This window comes from Gobio gobio (genome assembly GCF_949357685.1).
Source record: "Gobio gobio genome assembly, chromosome: 4".
Classification (NCBI taxonomy): domain Eukaryota; kingdom Metazoa; phylum Chordata; class Actinopteri; order Cypriniformes; family Gobionidae; genus Gobio; species Gobio gobio.
The window spans coordinates 33,059,117-33,085,440 of record NC_137100.1 but is presented as its reverse complement, the minus strand read 5'-3'; the positions used below and the strand labels follow the sequence as shown (position 1 = coordinate 33,085,440).

The window sequence follows — 26,324 nt, the reverse complement described above, 5'->3', positions numbered from 1 at the left end:
TAAAGAAGATGAGCATATCATCATTTTTGAGCAAGTCTTTGAGGTTTTTAGATGTCTAGATACGGCACATTCCATGAATACACTTCCTTTTTGTATTGTGAGACCTTTATATTCAGTATAAATTATGTAATATATCCCACCTTAGATGTATCTAACAATTAAAATAATTTAAAATGTTGTAATATTTATTAAAGTTGTGTCACCCAAGAAATATGATTATAAAAAATAAAAAAAATCTTTTAGGTCTATTTTGTAATTTATTCATGGTAATTGGTATATATCCACTGCCATTCAAACGTTTGGGGTCAGTAAGAAATTAGTTATTTTATTCAGCAAGGAAATGTATTTGTTCAAACACAGTAAAGACATTTATCATATCTATCATGGTTTAATATTACGGAACTATTTTCAATGTTTATACATTTCACAATATTACTGTGTTTTTGATCAGATAAATGCAGCCCTGTGAACATAAAAAACGTATTTTTAAAAACATTGAAAATACTGACTCCAAACTTTGTAACAGTGGCGTAATTTTTTTTATTTTTTTATTCTCTTTTACAAAATTCAGTAAAAGCTCTCCTCTGTATAAAGACTTTTATTTACACACCAAGCAGTTTATTTATCTTCCTATAATGTGTGCTTAAGTAATTATTTCTCACCAGTTACTTAATTGTAAAAGCCAAATGTTATCCCATATGGAAACATTTAACATGGCATGAGACCTCCAGTGACATGGATTCCTTTGAAAAGACAGCAAATCATTTAAAGAAGCACCGAATGTGAATCATACCATGGGACACTCAATTAATCGTTTTTGTCTTGTAAATATTTGATTACTCTATTGAAAACGACGGTCTATTTGATTTCCTCTTGGGCTGTTCTCCAAGCCCGTAGGTGGATTATTTCATTTTGTCCAAACAGTTTACACCAGGCCACAGCTTCACTTACGACACTATGTGGGCAGCTTACAGCTCAGAAATACACATGAAACATGGGGTTTGAAAGAATGAGCAGCTTCTTCGTCATCACAAACTAGTAAACACGCATTTCCCAGGACTTTGCAAATTATACTGAGAATATGACGACGTTGTTCAGAGTACACCAGGTGTATAACAGGTCACAATTTTGCAATGACGCCTCAGTGGACAGGAAGTGGACTTTCTCAAAACATGCTTTCAAATGCAAGCCGAAGGAGCCACAGCAGGTGCGAGGAGATTAAAAGTAGGATAAGAGAAGAGAGGCAAAATACAGTGAAGCTTTACTGTCGCTCTGAAGGCAAGCGAGGGGATAGATAATGAGAAAACGCTCAGGGTGACAGACAGAAAGTGGGTTTTAAGGGGGGAGAGGATTAGGGTTAAAAGTCACAAAGGTCACTCAAGAAACCAGTTCACATCCACTGCTGATGTTTAAAATACTAATTGAAGGCACGGGAAAAAAAACACCTAATAGATTAACAGCAGAAACATTTATTCCCACGTCTCTCACTGAAATAGAAAGTTGGCTAATAATGTTAAACTTTTAGCCTAATTAAACAGAATAACTCATTCACTGATAGTAAAAAGTATACTTTCCCACAAATACAGCAAATGTATCAGATTATATTGTGTAATATATCTTCAACACAAGGATACTGTTTTGTGGCAATCCTAGTTCATTGTTTTTTTTAGGATTTACCCTGCAGCCACAGGACGACAGGCTGGCAGACTATTCTCCAGAGAATTGAGCTTCTCAGATCAGTAATCTGTCTGGGAATCCCTTCTCACCATAGCCAAACGCAACTGGGTAACAATCCGTGCTTTAGTTTTAACATACACTATACCGTTCAGGTATAGTACCGTTTGGGCTCAGTAAGATTTTTTCAAAATAAACAAATATGCTCATTCAGCAAGGACACATTAAATTGATCAAAAGTGACAGTAAAGAAAGTAAAGAAATATATATTTCAAATAACTTCCTATTCATCAAAAATCCTGAAAAATATATATCACTGTTTCCACACAAAAAAACTTTTTTCAACATTGATAATAATAAGAAATGTTTCTTGAGCACCAAATCAGCATATTAGAATGATTTTTGAAGGATCATGTGACACTCGAGACTGGAGTAATGATGCTGAAAATTCAGTTTTGCCATCACAGGACTAAAATGCATTTTAAAATATATTAAACTAGAAAAAAGTTGTAATTGTAATCATTTTAAATTGCAATACTCACAATATTACGGTTGTATTTTTTATTAAATAAATGCTGTTTTGAATCCTATCAAAAAGGTTCTAAGAACTTTTTTGCTCTTAATATTAGAGCTGTGGACATCCTATCAAAGGTACCTTGTAGTAACTGTCTCACAGGTTGATGTCTATACAGACATGGACAGACTGAGTTCTTCAGGCATGTCAGGCTGTTTCACATACACAAGATTAAGTAGCAAAAGTGACATCCAAGACCAATCGGGCCACCCAGGAGAACTGCAACCAGCGGAAAGGCTGTCAGAGCCCCCCTTTACACCATTAATCTTCAAGCTTCTCCTGTGCTGCCAGCTCGCATCTCCTTCAAACGGGACAGGAGAGGGGGGGGGGGGGGGGGGGGGGGGGCAGAGAAAAGTAAAGCCACTCTGTTTTTCTCCTTTTGCGTTCCCATAGATTAACTCTTTGAGAGACAACGTGTTACTTATCACTTGTGTTTATTAGTTTTGGCACAGGTTTGATTATAATGTTTATATGTAATAAAGTATACACAGTTTTGACATAAAAAACAAAAACAAAAAAAACTTCTAATGCCATTTATATTTTTGCAGATAAGGTGAACATTACCATTCACTTAATTTTACAACTTAAATTGGCATTTTGGCATCATGATTGCTTATTTAACATTTCAAATTGGAAATGAACGTGTTTATGTCTAAGACAGGACCGCCACACTCACGCTTCTCTGTGGTAAAGTGTAGATGAATGGGCCTCATTAAAGCAAAATGGAGATTCCTGCACTGAAGTGTGGGGATGGTCCTTGGACCTCTCAATTCTTTCAGTGATCAATAGGAACTTTCATCTCATCCTTAGAGAAGATTCCTGGTCCCTTTACAGGCAACACATATACAACCTAATGGCAATGAATGGTGAAATGCAAAAGTAAAAAAGGATCCGGGAACTGATAAATAGCAGAAAATGAGTGTGTTATGCTGTGGCATGCCTGAAGTCCCTAGAGAGGGCTGTCTTGCTTCAGTCCAGTCCTGAGAACTGAGGAGGAAATCGACCCATCTAGAGAAAGCCTTTGAAGAGACCTGAACTCAAATTAAGGAACATGCCATGGATGCTTGCTTCTGTTTTTCTTCTATAAGAGCCCTTTTTTCTATTGTTGGGATATATGGGCTAGATATCTGTCAAGCTTAAGCCAAAAAATAAGGAATCAAATTAAACTTAACAATTAAGATATGTGAAAGCTAATTTATGTTTTATGCATGTGTTGTAGCTATATTGCATGCTTCAAATTTCCCCAAAAAGCATAAGGAGACTTTTTAATCAAATAAAAGTTGCATGTTTTTAGCATCATCATTTTAATTTGATTAAGTAGGCTAATAATTTGCTGCAAAACATCATGTTTACAGTTGCCATGTAAACTGAAAAATCAGCAACTGATGACACCAAACACATAACAAATATGCAACAATGAACACTGATACGAAGTTATGGAGAAATTGTACTTTTTGAGAAGGCACCCGTTTGTAAAAAAAGATGCATTCGTTATCAGTTAGGCCTATCACAATTAAATGAAAATTTCTAACATGTGCCAAAATTCAAAAACTAGGGAAAAATCAGTAACATACACATACAGAGGTGTTGTTATTTTCAGGTGAGCATCACAAAGAATTTTAGAAACTTTTTCCCCTCTCAATGTGTCTTCTCTTCACGAAGAGAAGAAATACGCATTGCTTGCGTTTGGACACTGTGTGTTGCCGTACAACGCTCAGACCATGTCAACATGGCGTCTTCAATGTCACTCTTTGGTTTAAGCCGAATTATCTGTCTTAACTCAGTCACAAAACCATTTGTGAATCCTGCCAGGTAATAACCAGTAATTCAAATAATTGTTTGGCTTTTATATATTTAGACGCAAAGAAATAGCGCTCGGTCGGTTTGCTTAAGTTATCTGTTTGGAGTTACAGTGTTAGCCGGTTAGCTTACTAACATAGCCAGAGTGTCATCTGTTAATTCTCTCGTCTTGTCCTGTTTTTTAACGCACATCTTTTGTGTCATAGTAGATTATATCGTCCCGCCTTTGGACTCAACACATTAACGTAACACGGCTAACAACTTTTTTTGCTAGCCAACCAAACAATAAGCTAAGAATAATTTATAACATGAAGAATGACTAACGTTAATATTAGTGATAACTACTGTTCTGATTCCCCTGTGCTGGTGTATTTATTGATATTGTCAGATATCAGCGTGACTGTCATGTGTAGCTGTTTGTGTGAAGTTTGTTTGCCCGTACGTCGACCTTCTGCATGAACGAATGATGAATTACAGAGCATGTTATTATACAAACGATTTTGACAATACATATTTGTTTCTTTACCTGTTTCAGAAGTCCTGAATTTTGCAAGCTAATGCTCACATCACCTTGTTGTATATATATCTGAAAGATTATGTCGAAAATTGTCCTGCAGCCCTCTAGTACTCAGTCCTATTTACTTTAAATAATTTTATTATAATTATTACAGTAGCTAGAACTTGAATTTAGTCAAGACTGTTCTCATCTTAAAGTCACCGTGACTTTTTTTTAAATATTGAAATAAATAATGATGTCACTTAATCTTTGACCAAAATAACTTCCCTGACATCTCTTGTCTGATGGGGTGTTTACTGGCGTGATAGCAAACCACAACACTCCAGTCAATTCCTGACAGAATCAAGTCCCACCCTAAATTTTTTCTTGTTTGAGAAGCCATTTCACTTGGATATAGGCCTACGTCACGACAGGGAAGAAAGGTCTATCGCAACTTCAGTTTCATGCTGATTTAAATCATCTCTTCCTTCTAGCTGAATATCAGATCTTTCTGCACTAGGCATGTGACGGTATCACATTTTCATGTTGTGATAATTGCTGAAGTTATTATCACGATATTGAAATAAGTTGCAAAAAAAGTCTTGTCACTGATCTGAACTGATCATTTAATTACAATAAAACAATGCAAAAAAAATTATAAAGTAAACAAATGTTTCAAACGCATTTAAAGTGCAAAAGAATTATAAAGAACAATAGGTATCACTTTACAATAAGGTCTCATTAGTTAAAGTTAGTTAAAAAAATACAACTGTTATTTCTTGTTAGCTTGGGTCCATTAAATACAGTTAACTTTTGATTTTAATAATGTGTTATTAAATATTGAAATGAACTAAGATTAATAAATGCTTTTGGAGTATTTTTCATTGTCATTGTATGTTAACTAATGGAGTCTCAATGTAAAGTGTTACCGAACAATAAAGAATCCCCGGCCTCCTGACCAAATTTGCCCACTAGCCTCTGTCCATCTCCTAATCATCCCTATATACTGATTGTCTCCTCTCCACCAATAAGCTGGTGTGTGGTGGGCGTTCTGGCGCAATATGGCTGCCGTCACATCATCCAGGTTAATTGTTAGTATGCAGACAGCCTATGACTAAAAACATTAGAAAGGTCTAAGGATTTATTGTAAAAAAAAAAAGATTTTATAAAAATCTGTGCATTTTATCTATGATATCAATTTCTTAAAGTCTATGTCTTTAATATGAAATATGAGCCTCTTATGGACCCACTGTGGGGATTAAAACTCCTGTACATTGAAGAAAAACATATGGATTGTCATACATTTATTTAGAAGTATTATTTTTCAAATTTTCTACCCAAAAGTTTAATTCATACTGGAAGCCAGAGGGCACCCTCGAGCAGAAACTACACATTTTCCTCAGAGAAGTAATCGTTTTCAGGAAATCCAAGGGGGTAATCCAGCCCCCAGATAGCCTACCTTCCATAGGGGCAGCCATTGCTAACCAAGCCATCACCTGCTGTTAGCATCCCATTGACTCCCATTCATTTTGGCCTCACTTTGACAGCGAATATCTTTACATCTGAGGCGTTTAAAGACTCAATTCGTCCATTGTTTATTTCTAAACAAACACAACAATGTATAAAATGCTCCATTACCTTGTATATTACACTATCGCCCCGTAGAAGCTGTTTTTGTAAAAAGTAGGCTTACGATTGCGTCATAACTTGCGTCGCTGTGTCCATTTCTTTTACTGTCTATGAGGAAATCCCTATGGGAGATCCCTAATGTGAAGCTTGCGCTGTATGCTGAATAAAACGAAGAAAGAAACGCTTTGACTGATTAAACATGAAGATAATACTTTTGCGACAAGATATGGTGATGTATTGAGTACTTCAAGCCTTCTCTGGTATTTTCATAATAATAAAAGTATTCAGTGCTGATTGAGATTCTGTGATAAGAAGCCACATCAGCTCGACTGACTATATGAAGTGAGTTAAAACATGTTATTAAACGTATTTTGTTGGACAACAGGTTGATGGACACTTCACATTACTAGTTTGTGAAGATTTTTGACGCGTGTTGCTTTTTCAAACTCACAGTATAAGCGACTCAAACTCGCAGTGCTTTCAGACGGAGCAGCGCTTACTGATCACAGGGCCGCTCTTCACTGACACGCTGGGCATTTATTTATGTCATTAAAATCGCAGCTTTTGCGCTTTCATAATTGCACATAACCCAAATCGCGATTGCGGTTCAATTTTGATTAATCGTGCAGCCCTAATTATTATTATTAATAATATCTAGTAGGGCATGTTGTAGTCCAGATTAAAATGTTTACCTTTGAATAGGGATGAAACGTTATGGAAATTTCACATCACGATTATAGTGACCCAAATTATCACGGTTATCAATATTATCACGGTTTTGTTCAAATGAGATGAGTGGTCAAAAAGAACAGATGCGCACACTTAAAACATTTCAACAAGTTTTATATTTGAAAATCAACAAACAACAAATAAATCAAGCAGCTCTATGCACTTTTTTAAGCAAGATTCTATTCTGTGGGATTTCCTTCCTTATAATGGCCGTCATCAATAGCAACGCATAACTCATAATAATTTGGTGTAAATATAATCTCTAATATTATCTCTGTAAATATATTCTCAAGCAATATTCTCATCAGTGTTCAGCTATGATGCATTTAAATCTAGCATATTTTGTGTAAGAGCCCAAACAGTATCCTAGTGAAATAATGCATATTCATATTTTCATTTGATTTGACAGTTTCTTTTATTAAATATCAAAAGGTGTGCATCATACCTGACACCTAGATGAACACTTTACAGTCAGTTTTATGACGGTCATTCTCTTCAAATGCTATTGAAGTTAGAAACGCATATAACGTTACCAATGTTGTATGTAACTTTAGAGACAGTCTAGGCTTGCTACGATAGTCGGTGTTGCCGGTGTTACCGGTGTCCAGACTCAACACCGGTTACATCACTTGCCCACCGTGGCACCGCCCACCGTCTTTTTGATTTTTTTTTTATAGTAATAAAATAATTTAGTTCAGTTAGAGAACAGACAATACAAATAAAAACTGAACGTATCTGCTTAATAAAGCAGGATCCGACCGTGAGTCTCGGCAGCGGCAGGAGTCATTCATCAGATTTAAGAGTGAGGAGCTGACTGAGATGATCGCGGAAGATTTGGTTTCAAAGCGAAACGTAAAAGCGCCTATTTAAGGGAGTTTGTCATTTGTTTTGTTGTTGTGTTTTTCATTAAAAATAATAGGCTAATGAACCCACAATTCAAGCAACCCGCAGCCGAATTGGCGCTAATTAAAAACCGAAAGTAAAATGTGCACGGCCGCACAGAGCGCGCATTGTTTACTTTCGCCTGGCTCCGCAGTGCGAGCCTCCGCGCTACGCTGACTGCGCGCATATATTTTTGCCGCGCGCACCCTCGCGCTCGTGCGGGCGCGTCGAGTATAAACGAGGCTTTACGGGCGAACTAACAGTGTGCATTCATGGCGTGCATCTCAATCATAGACTGATCAATGCTTGATCAGTGCCCTGACTACTGATTCTGAACTAGGGAAATGATTGAGACGCGCCCATGGCCTCACAGAGCACGCATTTACAGACGAGCTGTCATTCACGGTCTGCGCGCACTGGCGCGTTTTCAGTTCAGAGCGGTCGTGTGCATGTTACTTTCGGTTAGATAGAATTAGTGATTTAAAAGCCTCCGCCGGTGATACCGGTATTACCGGTGTTGGCACACATCAATTAACCGGTGGGAAAATTTCCTCACCGTCACATCCCTAAGACAGTCCCTAAATTCGCCAGCATTATGCCAGTTAAATCAGATGCGCTGTATTTTCATTCAGCGCATCTCCTTCCCTCGTTCCGCCTCATCCTTGTTGGGCTTTGTTTACATCAGAGGGCCTCTTTGACATAACATACAGCGGTTTTATGCATTTTAACCGGTTGATGGGAAAAGTATTCTTAAAATGCATTCTAAAATCTAAAAGGGGTGTGACAAGACACTTATCTCACGAGATGAGATGAGACACGAGACGAGATTTTTATATAGTATTTTTAAGAAATCCTCAATGATGAAATGCATGACTAGAAAAATTGTTTGCAGGTGCATTTGAAATGTTTTAACTCATCATCTTTTAATGAATGTCATTTCAGTTCTACTTTCTGAGTATAAATTATCATATGCAGTAAAAGACAATACTCAAGCACTGTTAAGGTTTTGCCAAAAACTCAACTGACTGGCTTCTTTCCTGTACGATGGTCTCTTCAGACCTTAGAACTGCACATGAGCTTCTTTTGACCTCCTAACTGAACTCCTTCCCACAAATTGATCATAGATATTAAGTGCAAAAAACAACCATAATACCATAATCAAAGTACTCAATATTCAAAGTGCAAATAGAGAACAATATTTTTCTTCAAGCATGACAGAGCTTTTTTTATTGGGAGATATTCACATGCCTCAGGGAGCCGCTTTCATGCAGCAGTAACGCATTGAAATCGCGTTTGAATCAAGGTTATTTTTCGTAAACGAAAACTGAAACTAAAGGCCTGTGCACACTGGGACGAATATCGTGCGTATCAATGCGTGCTCGGCAAGACCGTTTTGTGCTTGAGCGCCACCAAGTCGTGTTTTACTGTCACTTCAGCAGCTCCAGGCACGTGAACAAAAGCGGCGATCTCATTGGTCGGCCAGTTTTTAACGTGCCGCGTAAAAATTAAAAAACGAACCAGAGGCGTTTTTTGAAAAATTATGCTTTTACGCCTGCCGTTTTTCACGTCGGTGTGCACACTCACGTTGGCGCCCTTTGTTTAGTCATGAGACGTTAAACGTCGCCGATAAACGCGCACGAAAATCGTCCCGGTGTGAACAGGCCTTAAGACTAAAACTATTGGTCAAAAAACATTTTCGTAAATTGAAATAACATTTAAAAATCATAATAAATGAAAAACTAAAACTAAACGAAACTAACAACTCTAACTGAAAAACTAACTGATATAAAATAATAATTAGCAAAAATAAATATTCGTTTTTGTAATTAATAAGCTCTCTTTACTGTGGCGGAAAATCTGACCTATGGCGCTACTGCGCGTGAAGTGAGCTGAGGAGATTAACCGCTGTCCTGTGACGCGATGCGACGCGTGCAGTGAACACATCGCGCTAGTCCTTAACGGCTGTTCACAAAGAATGCGTTCGTGACAGTGAAATGGGAAATGACACAAGGTAATGAGACGCACGTTGAACTTATTCTAACTTGAGCGCAATTCTTTCAGAGTGCCGTTTCATACGCGACGAGAGATGCAGGTGCAACAGCAACTATAGTGGCAAGTACTATTGTGTGTTTGAGATTTCATGTTCACATAATATTGACAGGCTCAAAGGTGTTATCATTGTTTTTACAAATCATTTACTACAAATAATATTATCATCCGTGTGGAGACATTTCCCCACAAAGTAGGGAATACCAGGACACACACACACACACAGCATATACACTTCATTACTCTCTTCACAACAGTTAGTGTTGGCTGTAGTCAGATGACTTTAGCAGTGGTCACACTGCTAGCCTACATTACTACTGAAGAAATTAAAATAAGCTTTTAATTGTTTAACAATATTTCATCTTCAATATGAATGAGTTTGTCTGGAATTTATCATTTTTATGTTTATATTTTTACATTGCATTTATTTGGTTCTTTGTTCAATATCAGACCATTGTTTGTCGTATAGGTCATAGTTTGACTCTTAAAGGTGAAGACCCAACTTAATGCATGTTTTGTAAGATTCCCCTCTCCGTTAAACATGTTTTGTTGGACTGTCCTGGGTTAAAACAAGAATGCTCTTTTATCAAGTTATTTCACTTAAGGACGTATTTAGTAAGATTATGCATGAAAAGGTTTTGGATTTTTTTTTATCATAAGTTGATTTAAAAAATCTTGTATAATATGACTTGTGTTTGTTTGTTTGCTTGGTTTTATTGTATTTATATGATATTTGTATTTTTGTAATTCAATTTTGCCATGAATATAGCCTTAGATGCTAACATGGCATTAAATAAAATCTGTATTCCAATATTTTATTTGTATTATTAAGATGTCTGCATAAGAGTAAACTCTAATCTGTGCAAACATTAAACTTTGCTGAATTTAGATTTGGTCTCTACACTTCGTTCTGGTAACTCTGCTTAACTATAATTACTAAAACTAAAAATGAAACGAAATATATAAAAACTAAATAGAAATGTGATGACAAAATATAAGCTAAACTAAAACTAGCAAAACATTTTATAAAACGAACTAAAACTAAACTGAAATTTGTAGCAAAATTGAAAACGAAAATAAAATAAAAACTAATTTAAAATGGCAAAACTATAATAACCTTGGTTTGAATGCGCGCTTCACTTTCAATTTCGCAATCGTGCGTACTCTGTGAATAGGGAGTGGTCGTGCTTAATGCGCATTTTAAAATATAAGTCTAACGATTCTGCTGCGCAACGAATCCTCCGCCACAGTCCAGTCCACTCGGAACACACGCTCAATGCGAGCACTTTACTAACACGTAACACACACTCATAACTCGCGCTCAATGTCTTCTCGTCACGTGATCGTGGCACGAGATCTCGTCACACCCCTAATTATTAATAATAAATAATTATACACGGTATTATGTAGTGCCCACAATAACAATTCAGTGCATGTTCATAACGTGAGCCTTTACGCTTTGATCTTTTTCATAAATATTGGATTTTTATTTTATTTTTTGTAATTCTGTTAAAGGGATAGTTCACCCAAAAAAGAAAATTAGCCTATGATTTACTCACCCTCAAGTCACCCTAGGTTAGGGCTGGGCGATATGGCTTAAAAAAAAATGTTTTATTTTAAATAGATTGTTTTTCCCTCCTATTTAAGAAATTGTTCAAAACAAGTTAACTTTATTTTGTTTTTGTAAAATATTTGTGGCTTGGTAGCACATACTTGGGGTCCAAAACTTTCAGCATGTGAATAAACTAGTCAAAGGTTTATGAATTGATATGCAGATAAAACTAACTTTTATTAACTACAGTAATGTGCAAAAATTATATGGATATTAAATATAGGTTATTAAATATAGGTTACCATTGTTCTTTTATAGTTGCACAATGAACTGACTGACAGCTTCAGTGACTATTAAAGGAGCTCTTTGCTTGGTTTCTGTGGAATTCAGTTTCAATCTGAAGAAAAGTTTTTCAGTAGACTTTGTGACTTCCTACTTTTGTCCATATATTAGGGAGTGGAAATGGTTAATAAGTCAATAAGTGCTCCTATGCCGCCATCTACTGGTTATAGTGGGCATTTCAATAGCTTTTAAAAATAAAAGTGCTTGTTTGCCACAAAGTGGTCTACACCTTTAAACTTTTAGTTTTACAAATCATCACATTAAAAATAACATTAAAATGTGATAATATTTAGAGCTTTGAAGTGCTGGAAAAATTGTGAAGCACTTGAAAACCCTTGAAAAGTGCTTGAATTTCACTCTCAAAAGGTTGTACAAACCCTGAGATGAATAATGACAACATAAAAAAAACAACAACATTAGACTATTTCTTCCACAATACGGTGTTACTACATTAAATCCATGGTGAATGTTGGTGATTTGTGACTGAAACCCCTAATCTTAGCTCATGTCTCAATGTTTCACCTGGTCTTCTCCTCAGCTCTGTTTGATCTGATATCTGTGGTTTAATGAATAACAGAATTCTGCACCGAACGCTTCCATTAGATCTCAATGTTATTAATTCTGGGGTGAATTCAAACTCTTTCTCACTGGATCTCCCAGCGTTGTGTATTGGTGTCACGAGATCGGCCTGTGTATGAGCTTGCGCTGTGCTATCTATTATTGCTCCGAGCTGGTAAACGGTCCACGCAGCACAGATCAAACGAGTAGCGCGGCTCCGATTCCCATTCAAACAAGTCGACGTAAACTGCACATTTGAGGTGTATATGACATTCTTCTTTCAAAATCTGAGTTACATTAAAAATATCCTCGCAGTTCCAAGCTTTATACTGGCAGTGAATGGCTGCTTAATTTTTGAAGTCCATAAAAGTGCATCTATCCATCATATAACTGCTCCCTACACGGCTCCGGGGGGTTAATAAAGGCCTTCTGAAGCGAAGTGGCGTGTTTGTGTAAGAAAATATCCATATTTCAAACTTTATAGACTAAAATAACTAACTTCCAGAGGACAGCCGTATGCAAGTCGACTTAGGGCAAAAGAGTAACCCCTGACACGATGTATAGGAGCTTCGCAAGCTTCGACGCCTCTCGTGGATAGGGCTGGGCAACAAACTCAAGCCCCTCTTATATATCGAAATCATCCACCATTTCTCTTTAAAAATTCTTGTTTTAGACACTAATTCATGACCGGTGTTTTGATTTGCTCTATCCTCTGCGCTTCCGTGTTCATCAATACGCATATGTCAAGGGTTACTCTTTTGCGGTAAATCGATGCGTACGGCGATCCGCCAGAAGTTGGTTATTTTAGTCTATAAAGTTTTAAATATGGATATTTTTCTTATACAAGCGCATCACTTCGCTTCAGATGGCCTTTATTAACCCCCCGGAGCCGTGTGGAGCAGTTATATGATGATAGATGCACTTTTATGGACTTCAAAAACGAATCAGCCATTCACTGCCATTATGAAGCTTGGAAGAGCCAGGATATTTTTTATATAACTCAGATTTTTAAATTTTTTTTTTATTTTATAAGACCCATTGTGGCATTTAGAGTGATGGATTGTGGTCTCCTGTCAAAGAGTAATTTGAATTCTGTCCAAATTTAAAGGCAGCTTTGTTTCCTCACCTGTCAACTGTGTGTCGTTTACTAGAGATCAATAAGCGATTCTGATGCTCGGAACTTCTGAATTATTGTTTGTTTATTACAGACCAGCTACTGTTAAATTTCAAAGGCTGTGACTGCAGACTGGCAGGATGACACCAATGGCTGTTTGTTGCTAACTGGCTTATAGTAGCCTGCCAGAAACTCAGCAGGCAGAATTAATGGGGGCAGTGGAGAGAGCTGTGTGCCTTCCTTTCTCCTGTCCCTCGACACACATCCTCCTCCTTTAAAAACACTTTACTGTGCCGTTGTTTGTACCCAAGTACAGTTTTTTTTTTATGTCTGCTTGTTATCTCTATTATATTTTAAAATTCATCTTCCTGTTTTGCAGGTCAATAAGCACGACAGGATGGAGGCTGGCAGAACAGGGACGGGGATCCCAGCTCATCACTGTGGATGAGAAACTGGTATGAATGTTTGGTTTTGGATTGTACCGGGTCACAATTGCTTTTTGTAATTCTGTAAAATGTTAAATTCTTTAACACCTAAACATAAACATAAAAAATATGTAAATAATTTTTTTGTATTTTAACTTGTATATTTATGTATATTTTACATATATATTTTGATCACAATATATGTCGATTTATTTATATATATATATATATATATATATATATATATATATTAGGAATGGGCAAATTAACGGGTTAACGCGGGCGATACATTTTTTCAGCTTAACGCATTAAAAATATTTAACGCAAATAACGCAGCGTCTGTTTTTATATCCATTTTTTGCCTAGCGTTACATGATCACGCTCCTATTCATGTAAATGCTTCCAAGCGCGACAAGACACAAGAGAACGCGCTGTATGTCAAATGTCCTGTGTGTGTCAGTGTCCTGTCTGTGTGGCTGCGTCTCATGTCAGCTAATTGAGGGACACTCTGACACACACACACACACACACACTCGACGCAAAGACAGAATTGCGTCAGTCCTGCTCACATCGAGTTCTCTTTTGCTCTTGAACAAACAATAACAACAACACCACAGAGAATTTTGAGTATTCTCATATTAGGAGTCTTAAATTAGTTAAATAACGTCTTTAAATGAACTTAAAGAGTTGAGAGGAAATGAGATGCGCGGGACAGCGCGTGAGATCCGCGTCATGTTCGTCAGCGGCCGTTCTTAAAGTGACAGGAGCACTGATGATGCCTGTCAGTAATGTTCATCAAAGAACAACGGGAACAGAGAAAATTGTAGCTTTAATGATGATTCATCTATATTTCAATTATTATTTAGGCAGTTAAGAAAGGTGTTTGATAACTATTACATTATATGTCTAACAGGGAAGGCCATGGGTAAATATAACATTTATTATAATGAAATTTTTTGTAAAGATTGTTTTAAGTTCGCTTAAATTAAAAGTAGTTTTTTTAAAGCCTAATAAATGTTGAAATTGGGAGCTTTCAGTTATACTGTAATCTAACATCATTAAAAAGATGCCATTACAACACATATTTAAAATATTATATTATATCTTTTAAATTTAAATTGTTTCTACATTAATTTGGAGAGTAACTGAAATCATTACAATATCAAAATAATAAAAACTTAAAATATTAAAAACTTGCGATTAATTAGTAAAAAAAATGTAATCGATTCCCAGCACTAATATATATATATATATTTTAATGAATGCTAGTGTGCATTAGACAATAGGGGTGTAACGATACATACAGTCATGATTTGATTTGATTCAAATCACGATATTTTAAGCCACAATAAATAAGTTGTTTTTATTATTATTAAAAAAAAAATCTTATTTTATTATTATCAGGACCCACAAATATTCTTCCATTGCACTATTATACATTATATGTAACATTATATATAGTAGTTTAATGTAGTACTGAAACTCAGTACTACAGTATGTTTTATACACAGCGTCTTACACAGACACTCCCGGTGCTTACTAGGGCTGTGCGATATTGAAGAAAAATGCGATATGCAATGCCTTTATAAATAATGCGATATTCAATACGATATTGCTTTAAGTGTTTAAAATCTATTTTAAATTATATAAAAAAAATGATTTAAGAAATGAGAATAAGATATTGCGTGCCGTTGCGATTATTATGTAATAATGTCCCGTAACTATGTCCCGCCTCTCCCGTTATTAATGCACTATACATATAAGAATAAACCATCTAAAATGCGTTGAATAATCATACTACTAAAGCTAAATGTCATATGGTGATTTAAATGATGTTTGCGTTTTCACTTTGAGAAGTTTTCTTCCAGGAGCGCATATGCGCTTCAGATGATCAATGCAATCAGATAACAGATGTAATCAATCACAGTTTTAATTGCAAGAAAGGAAGTCAAAATGACTATTTCCAAACTGTAAAGATAGTTCATCCAAAAAATTCTGCATTTACTCACTTTAATGTTGTTTTTGCGCATCACGCAAGTATTTGAACGTCTGTGTTTACTACAGTATGTATGTTGTTGTAAATATGTTTATCATATAAATCCATTGTGTCTCTTCAGAAGACTTTGATTTGGGTTAGACTCTCAATTGATTTTTACGATGCCTTTATGACATTTTTTCTGATCTTTAACGTTTTAGAGTAATGGACTTTAAATGGAGAGACCGAAATCTCTCAGGTTTTATAAAAAATATCTTCATTTGTGTTTAGAAGTTCAACGAAAAACGTATAGGTTTGAAACGGCATGGGTGAGTATATGATGGCAGAATTTACATTTTTGGGTGAATTATACCATATAAATACAGTAAGCTGAGCTTTGGATAAAACTAACTTTATATCATATCGTTTACATCAACGATACATATCATTGCATCTTTATGTTGCAATAACTTGATATAATGATGTATTGTTACACCTCTACTAGACAGGGAAAAAACATCCTCTCATAAAATCCATCTGTACTGAAATGAAGTACTTCTAGAAGATTATACTTTTTTGTCCTTGTGAATCAATAATGACCTTGTTTACCTATGAGGCTTAGGCACTCTGCTGGCTTGAATGTGTGGGACAGGTTTGGCAGAGTGGGGTGTTTGGGTGGACTCAGACTATCTCTGATTGTGAGCGGGCAAGTACACCCCGCCTGCTTGAGGGCTCTCGTTTAATAGTAGGGGCCACTCTTAAGTAAAGCTGCAAAAGGGCCCCCAAAAAGAGGGGATTGAAAGAAAAAGGGGGAAAAACAGTCTGACAGTAGCAGACTCGCAGGAAGACGGCGGCTGTCCTTTTATAATTGGCCACAGAGCTTTCATTGTTGTTCTCAGGCGAGCTATGCCCATTGAGCGAGATATTTGGTCGTGGTGAGGACTACCTGTCTTATTCAAGACTTTTTAGAGAGCCTTCTTATAACAGATATTCATATTTGCTGTAATCAGACATCTTACACAAGATTGCAAAGGAAAAAGAAAGTTGTTTTTTCCATAATGGAAGTAATGTATGAACAGCCCATTCTGTTTAACTTGTGTGCATTTACTACCTTATTGTCTGTAGATCATATGTAAAGCATTATTGTCTGAATTGAAATCATCTTTTCAAGGATTACAATTTAGGAATTAGTTCCTGTAGAACTGCTCTGTGAAGAGATGACATGCAGGTCCTCAGTGATCTGAGGTCATCTCAGAATGTCTTTTAGAATTTATATTGGGTCACCTGGATGTGTTTTTGTATTTGACCCCAAGTAAATTCTACAAGACATTTCTTTGGATCTCTGATTTTCATGGATTACTCTGTAATTTATCACCGAAACGTGGAGACATGTTGATCAGGAAGAATGTGGAAGGGAGAATGCATCACAAAGAGCATCAAATTCAGCACAGACAGCTTTATTACTTTATTTACTTTTTTTTTACTACTAGCTGCTTGTGACACTCCTTTTATATTACTTTTTTAATGCTTTTATGTTTAGTTTATATCTAGTTTTATGTGATCTCAAAAATAGATTTTTAAGAGTGTTTGAGTAACTGCATTCATCATACTTGACATACTTAAAATCAGCAGTAGATGAAAATATGAAATATAATCGATCACATTGATAGTTGGATTAAATAATTTATAGTCTGATTAATTGGGAAATATTTTGGTTTTTTTTCAAATGGTCTTGATGATATGCCATTTAGTCTAGATAGAGTTTTATTGGATATCATCAAAAGGTAAAAAATACATGAAGTGAATTATTTTGTACAAAATCAAACTCTGGTGGTTACTTTTTATTAAGGAAATCGTTTTCTTAAGTTGTTTTGAAACTAATTAATCTAAGATTTCAAGTGCCTTTGAAAATAATTTTATAATGGCATTCTTGAGATATTTCTGAACATTAATTTTGAAAAGGGAAAAATAAAAAATCTTGAGCTCTAGTGAAAGTGCTTGCAAATGTGCCACTTTGCAGTGCAGTCAAATGCGTGGCATTGCAAATGACGGTAATTAAGGTCCTGCGTGATTGTGGCGGAGTCTGGGCGCTTTCACCCTCTGGTGCCTGCACTGACTTGCTTTTGTTAGTAATTACAGTTTGATTAAGCATGCTGGGCCACGAGAAAGCCTGCATGGCTGGCCAGTGACACAGAGCTTCACAAGGAATGTCTGAGCCGTGCAAGAGCTCATATAACCAGAGCTTTCTGAATGAACTGCACAAGGATCTTAGCTGCTTGTGAAACTCCTTTTCCCAAACTCCTTTAAGTGAGTAATTCTCATTCACATTGATTTTGTTTAATAGGAAAAACCCAATTATAAGTAAGCCGTTTGTATGTCCCTGAAAAGCAAAATAAATATGGCTCTGTGGTGCTGTGAAACACTGCATTGTTTTTGAGCATCCTGATCAGCCCAACACACCAACAGTGGCTCAACCAATGGTGTAATTTTGGGATGGAGTCTGTTTGGCGGCCAATGGCAGACAGGGGATAGTGTTCAGAAAACCTGTTTGATTATGTCATTATTTTGCTATTTCGTTTGCTGCTGCTAGTGGTGTAGAAATTACAAACAGTCATTTGCTGAAAGTGCATGTATTTGCATGTATATTGAAATGTTTTCGCAAACCATTCTGCATACGAAAATAAATGCAAACAGCAGTGAAATTATACCTAATTGCAAACAAGAGGCGTTTTGTTCAGCTGGAGCTGTAAATTGAATGAACATGTGAAAGTATCTGTCAAACGTGTATCGTTGTGTTGGAGGCTCCAAGGTAGACAGAATTTAAGATCCAGCCGTAATTCTGTCCTCCACCCCCTTCCCCCTTGTTCCCTTCAGTGTTCATCTCAAGTGTCTGTTTTGTCTAGTTGTCCCCTCGTACCAGGTGCTTCACTGAAAAAAAGAAAAAAACCAAGGCCAGCAAGTAGGTTAAAAGATATGGCTCTTTAAAGAGGATCTGACAAGAGGCTTTGTGTATTAGTTGCTAAATGGTATTTCATTTGCTTAACACTTGAGAAAGTAACCTTTAAAGTGCCCAACAGCACCTTTGTGTGGCAGAGGAAGGACACTTGCACCGGCTGTAGTGCACACTGTGTTCCTCACTTCTTTTCCATCAACCTGTGATCTTCCAAAAGGGTCAACACTTTTTTTTTCTTTTTCCTATTGCTCTTAAGCCCTATTCGGATAGGATTAGTTTTACAAGGGTAGATGGAGTAGTGTAATTTTTCCACAGGACGTCTGCAATATTAATGGCCAATTTGCACAGGATAAGAAATCTCAGTAAAACTAACAGAAGTGGGAGGGGTAACTCGATGTACGCACCACCGTCACCTCCCTGTCGTCATGTGAGTATTACGTTGCTTCCTGATATCAGGTGCGCAAACACGCACATATAAAACAGTTAGGTCCGGTCGAAGGATTTATTAATTAAATTAATTACATTCTGATTGAATTGGTAATAGGCACTTACCTAAAGCTAAAATAAGTTTTTGTGCCTCTAACAAATGCTTTCGGCCTTCTTTTTGATCTGAATGGTATGCGGGAAAACTCTTGAGGTTTGTCACAGACTTGTCCCACACACTAGAAAGCACTTTTTAACAGGAAATGACAGAGTATTTACGTACATATTTACAGCTGTTCTGTTTGCACGGGATTAGCATTACCTGAGAGACCTTTTTACAGACGGTAAAAGTCGTCGTCATCTTTACTGACATGGCACATTCGGACGGGACTAAAATCACTTGGTAATAATAATTGGTAATAATTACTTTACCCCACCTCTCCATGTTAAACTAATCTTGTCCGAATAGGGCTATAGTCTAAAAATATGAATGCTAATGTAGATGTTTGGCCTTTAGTAATAATTATAATTGGGTTGTGACTCATATATTAATCTTTTATTAATTGTAGTTGCCATTAGGCCTGTCACAATAACTACTTTTTGTTGGGCAGTATATTGTCCAGGAAATAATTGCTATTTGCAATATTATTGTCATTTTAAGAACAATTTATGCCACTGAATATATAATCATAATATAACAGCATGCAAGTAAGCCTACACAATTTCAAATGACAGTGAACTTAACTCTTAGATACTGGATTTGAAGTGTCAAAATACTAATAATAATGTTGAGTAAATAATAAATAAACCTTTACTAACAAAAAGTGCAAAATAACAAGTAGAAAAACACATTTGCAAATGCACAAAAGGCCTGACCTTCTTTTCTTTGTAAAGTAAAAGTGCGCACTATTGCTGAAAAACACAAACCCTACTTGGCAGTAAGATGTCCATATGAAAAAAGGCACACATCCCTCAACAGGCTATATCTGCTGCTAAATATATTTTTTTCTAGAGATGTGTTTTTTTTTAAAGTTAAACTACTTTTAACTTGAGCACCCACGGTTTATAATGGCGCGTCATGCACAAGATGCTGCGAAAGACTCAAGCGAAATGGTCAAACACGTCCGTCTACCACACGTTTGCATGCAAAATCAGCGCAGTGGAATGCAAAACCGTGTTCCCTGTGAAAATTAACTAGACACTTGCGACTGCCGCATCCCATGGGAAACGGCCTTTACGCTAGCTGTGAACATGCACAAATTTTGCAGATTGCAGAAACAGAGTGCATTTGCACTTAAAACACTATAAAGGAAAACACTATAATGCCTCAGATTACGCCTGTTTACACCTGTCGATGTCCGCTCTGTGCATGAAGGAGCTGCCTGAGTCCTGCTATCGCCTCCGATACGGAGAGGAGAAGTTTCCCAGGCATTGCAATCTGCAAAGTGTTTGTGACATTCGTGAAACATAATAGGCAATATATCGCATCATCAAAAATGATTGAGGTCATGTCCATATATCGTGCAATAAGTCGCGACAGGCTTAATTACCATTACATACAGAAAGTTGGCAATTTATTGCTATCTTGGATCCAGGACAGAAGTTTCAGGTCAGACTTTTTATCTTAAGAAATATATTTGTCAGCGTTATTTTTTTTGTGCTGTTCACCTGATGTTGATGTGTTGCAGTCACCTAGAATTTGAATTGCAATTTTACTATTTTTATTATTATTTTTTAATTATTATTTATTGAAAATTAGAAAATAGGAAGGGTCAAGAGGAAAAATAAATTAATGTTCCTGTCTGGCTGGTTCTTATTGTTTTGTACAATATAAGTATTATAATTTCTTCAATACTGAACACTCTTATGTTTCTAATAGCTACTTTGTCTTCTGCTATTCTAAAAAAAAATCCTTAGCACCTTGCAGAGCTGCGCAAGATGAGCAATTTAGGTTAAAAAGTATATTTATTTTTATTTTATTTTTTTAAATGACTGATCGTTTTGCTAGATAAGACCCTATTCCCCATCTGGGATCACGCAGAGCCTCTTAAGCCCATCGAAGCACTTTGAAACTGCATTGATTTGGACCTTCAGCATTTTGGTTGCAATTGAAAAGCATTATATGATGAAAAATCCTGGAATGTTTTCTTCAAGAAACTTTATTTATTTTCAACTGAAGAAAGAGAGATGGCACTGGGGTGAGTAAATTATCAGGAAATTTTCATTTTGGGGTGAACTATTCCTTTGAGAAACCCTGTAATATCAGCTGATCTGCAAATATGTGCAGATCTCTTGTTTTCACCTCGTTCTCATTTGGAGACTGAATCCACATGTTTATGTTACCAGTCTGTCTCTGTTTATCTTGTGGATCATCTATCATTGGTCACCAAATTGTTTTTTAACTAGAAAGTAAGTGTATTTGCATGCGTGTGGACACACCAACCTGTAATGTCTTTCCAAGTCATTTTTGTTTTGGATGTCTCTTAGCAGATTGATCATTTTCCCGTTTTCTCCTTTATTAATCACCATGTGAATAGTACCAGAACGATTCTGAAGGGATTGTGCTGGAACGGTGATGGAGGAGCATTATTTAAAACAACTCCATATGCTGAAATGTGAACATGATTTATATACATATACAGCCATCAGAAATCCTTGAGAGGTTCCACCTGTTTTTATATATTTTTGTCAATCTGAGCTTGAAACATGTCAGTAGGCCACACATGTACATGTCTTTACGAGTCAACTGTGTCCTTCCCTTTCTAGTCAGAAACAACCGACTGATGCCATCAGTGTATGAATCTGCTATCAAATGTGTGTGGTGACACAGATCTGTATTTCTCATTCTGAATAGTACTCAAGCAAAAGAGTTAAGAAACCTCTTCTGAAGGGACCGTTAAAGTTGAAAAAAATTCTGTTTTATGAATTTATTATTTGCACAAGCACAATTCGAAATTCATCGCATTCGCTTACAAATCACTTTAGAATTCAAAAGCAGCACCTCAAGAGCATTTATTTTCTTGTAGTTATGTTCGTACACCAAATTTCTTGTTTACACTTCGGTATCGGTCTTGTCAGCCACACTTGGCTCTACCAAGCTGCACGCAGGGCTCATTCAAGCAGTTGGCCCCACAGTCTGCCGCTCTGAAAAGGCTCTCATGCTCTTTATTCACAGAGGAGCCAGAGGTGTCAAGAAATATAGACACGCTTTCACGTGACGAGACTTTGCCAGTCTTTTCTCCCTCGCTCTTAAGCCTGGCATTCTGTCTGCACATACAGGTATTGAAGGGCTCAGTGAATAGTGTCAAACTTCATAGTTCTCATTTTGCTTCCTGTACATGCAAGGAGAAAAGTGCAGTGTATCCCTTTGTGGTCCCTCTCCCTGGCCTAATTTTTCTTTCCCCTTGAAGCACCATATTTAAGGCACAGTCGCTTGCTTTGTCTATGGGCCATTGTGCATTCGTCTGTTGCTTAGATCACCCTCGTAGTTTTTGTTGTCCTAATGTATGCAGGCAAGACTTAAGTCTAGACTACTTTTTCTTCCTTTTTTTTTCATCTAATTTTGCAGGACAATGGAAAGTATTTAATTTTTAAGATCTTATTCAGCTTGAAGGTAGGATATATGGAATAACTAATAATATAATTTATATATACATATATATATAATTTTTTTTTTTTTTTTTTTACAAATAATTATAATATATACAAATACTAATATTTATCTTTATCAGAAATATGTATTGTGGTTTAAGCGCAGACATTAAATAAGACTTGCATGTCTGTTTAGACTAATTGTCATTCTGCTCAGCAGTGTCTTTGAATGAGACTCCTCCTTCTTTGTTATTTGCGCTAAACATTTGCACCAAAAACTTTTTCATGTTGAGATGCTTGCCATTTCAACTTTCAAGCCAACTGAATCTGATCCTAAGTTTTGGAGATGTATATCATGGAACGTTCTGATGATCTTTGTTACTAAGTTACTGGTGTGGTTCTGAGCTAGTGGTTTAAGTCATCTTTGACAGTTTTTAGGTTTTGTTCGTTATAACGTCTAACGTCTTTTTCCCCTTTCACTCAAGTTATCCTGTAAAATAGAGCGTGTGGTACTGTATTTTCTTCCCAGTCTGCTGGAGTGTCACGTGAAGACTTTAAGTTAGTGTTTGGAATCCTTTTGTTCACAGTTCATGCTAAAGAACCTCTTTTATATGAATCAAGTGGCAGATGATAGACAATGATGAAAATTTGATTCTTTGAAGTTGTAATAGCCATTGAAATGTGTGAAGTTCCTGCATTGAAAGGGGAGCTGCTTGTAGGATTCACAACCTTGGGTGGCTGCTTGCTGGGAGGTTTGTCTGTGTGTTGTTGCCGACTTCCCATTGCTGGTCGCTAATTCCCAAAGGAATTGGACTCTCTTTGCCTTTCAGCAGACTCCTTTAGCTCAGCAGCACCACACTGGAGTCTAGGACCGTGCAGCATGTTACACACATCTTTCAGATCACCTTCTTGTAATAGTCCTCTCTTATTCTTTTTATACAGTGAACCATGAGCACTGTTAAAGGAGTCATGACATGGAGGTTTATTATTTTTATTTTAATGTTCCTTGAGGTTCACTTAGACAGTTAATAAAGATTAAAAAAACAAATAATTACACTATATTGCCAAAAGTATTTGGACACCCCTCCAAATCATTGAATTCAGGTGTTCCAATCACTTCCATGGCCACAGGTGTATAAAATCAAGCACCTATAGGCATGCAGACAGCTTCTACAAACATTTGTGAAAGAATGGGTCGCCCTCAGGAGCTCAGTGAATTCAAGCGTGGTACCGTAATAGGTTGTCACCAGTGCAATAAGTCAATTTGTGAAATTTCCTCATGACTATATATTCTACGGTCAGCTGTTAGTGGTATTATAACAATTGGGAAGCAATTGGGAACAACAGCAACTCCTCCACAAAATTTGTAGGCCACGTAAAATCACATAACGGGGTCAGCGCATGCTGAGGCGCACGATGCGCAGAAGGCGCCAGCTTTCTGCAGAGTCAATAGCTACAGACCTCCAAACTTTGTGTCCTTGCCTTCAGATTATCTCAAGAACAGTGCATAGAGAGCTTCATGGAATGGGTTTCCTTGCCGAGCAGCTGCATCCAAGCCTTACGTCCCAAAGTGGCAATGCAAAGCGTTGAATGCAGTGGTGTAAAGCACACCGCCACTGGACTCTAGAGCAGTGGAGACATGTTCTCTGGAGTGATGAATCCCACTTTTCAACAATTACACTGAACATAATTTTAAACGCAACACTTTTGTTTTTCCCCCAATTTTTCTTGAGCTGCACTCAAAGATCTATGACATTTTCTATGTACACAAAGGGCCTCTTTCTCTCAAATATTGTTCACAAATCTGTCTAAATCTGTGTTAGTGAGCACTTCTCATTTGCCTAGATAATCCATCCACCTCACAGGTGTGGCATATCAAGATGCTGATTAGACAGTATGATTATTGCACAGGTGTGCCTTAGGCTGGCCACAATAAAAGGCCACACTAAAATGTGCAGTTTTACTGTATTGGGGGGTCCAGGGGGGTCCGAAAACCAGTCAGTATCTGGTGTGACCACCATTTGCCTCATGCAGTGCAACACATCTCCTTCGCATAGAGTTGATCAGGTTGCTGATTGTGGCCTGTGGAATGATGGTCCACTCCTCTTCAATGGCTGTGCGAATTTAATGGATATTGGCAGAAACTGGACCATGCTGCCGTGTACGCCTATCCAGAGCATCCCAAACATGCTCAATGGGTGACATCACATGTCCGGTGAGTATGCTGGCCATGCATGAACTGGGATTTTTTTTTCAGCTTCCAGGAATTATGTACAAATCCTTGCAACATGGGGCCGTGCATTATCATGCTGCAACATGAGGTGATGGTCGTGGATGAATGGCACAACAATGGGCCTTAGGATCTCGTCACGGTATCTCAGGTGCATTTTATTGATGTCATTTTGAATGCACAGTGTTTGTTGCACATAACATACGCCTCCCCATACCATAACCCCACCGCCACCATGTGCCACTCAATCCACAACATTGACATCAGCTGTCTGCCATCTGCCCTGTACAGTGAAAACCGGGATTCATCCGTGAAGAGAGCACCTCTCCAAAGTGCCAGACAACATCAAATGTGAGCATTTGCCCAATGCCCACTCATGTCGGTTACGCCAACGAACTGCAGGTCGAGACCCCGATGAGGACGACGAGCATGCAGATGAGCTTCCCTGAGATGGTTTCTGACAGTTTGTACAAAAATTCTTTGGTTTAGCAAAACGATTGTTGTAGCAGCTGTCCGGGTGGCTGGTCTCAGACAATCTTGGAGGTGAAGATGCTGCATGTGAAGGTCCTGGGCTGGTGTGGTTACACGTGGTCTGCGGTTGTGAGGCCGGTTGGATGGACTGCCAAATTCTCTGAAACGCCTTTGGAGACGGCTTATGGTAGAGAAATTAACATTCAATTCACGGGCAAAAGCTCTGGTGGACATTCTTGCAGTCAGCATGCCAATTGCATGTTCCCTCAAAACTTGCAACATCTGTGGCATTGTGCTGTGATAAAACTGCACATTTTAGTGTGGCCTTTTATTGTGGCCAGCCTAAGCACACCTGTGCTATAATCATGCTGTCTAATCAGAATCTTGATATGCTACACCTGTGAGGTGGATGGATTATCTCGGCAAAGGAGAAGTGCTCACTAACACAGATTTAGACAGATTTGTGAATTTTTTTTTGAGAGAAATAGGCCTTTTGTGTACAAATAAAAAGTCTTAGATCTTTGAGTTCAGCTCATGAAAAATGGGGGCAAAAACAAAAGTGTTGCGTTTTATAATTTTGTTCAGTGTATTTTCAACCCTCATTCTGCCCATCTGTCTGAAAGGGTGGCTCCTTTAAGGCTTTAAGTCAAACGTTTCTCTACGAACTGTGCCTTTATTATACAAAACAGTAGGGCTGGGTAAAAAAATATAGATTTCTCGATTTTAATCGATTCTCACTTTTACAAAACAATATTGATTCTTAAATCCCAAGAATCGATTAGTCATCCTGTTTTCAGTTAATGAATGAAATAAACATTGTAGCGCACCTCCCATCCAATAAATTGCAATAATCTTTG

General features: G+C 37.2%; 1 protein-coding gene across 1 annotated transcript in view; it reads left to right on the top strand.

The window, feature by feature from the left end:
• Positions 1-3,956: 3,956 nt before the first annotated feature.
• Positions 3,957-26,324, top strand: part of ndufs4 (NADH:ubiquinone oxidoreductase subunit S4) — a 30,266-nt gene continuing 7,898 nt past the window's right edge. The window contains exons 1-2 of the mRNA XM_079815134.1: positions 3,957-4,060; positions 13,779-13,854. Coding sequence (XP_079671260.1) covers positions 3,978-4,060; positions 13,779-13,854 — 159 coding nt within the window. The 5' untranslated portion in view covers positions 3,957-3,977. The remainder of the gene's footprint in view (positions 4,061-13,778; positions 13,855-26,324) is intronic.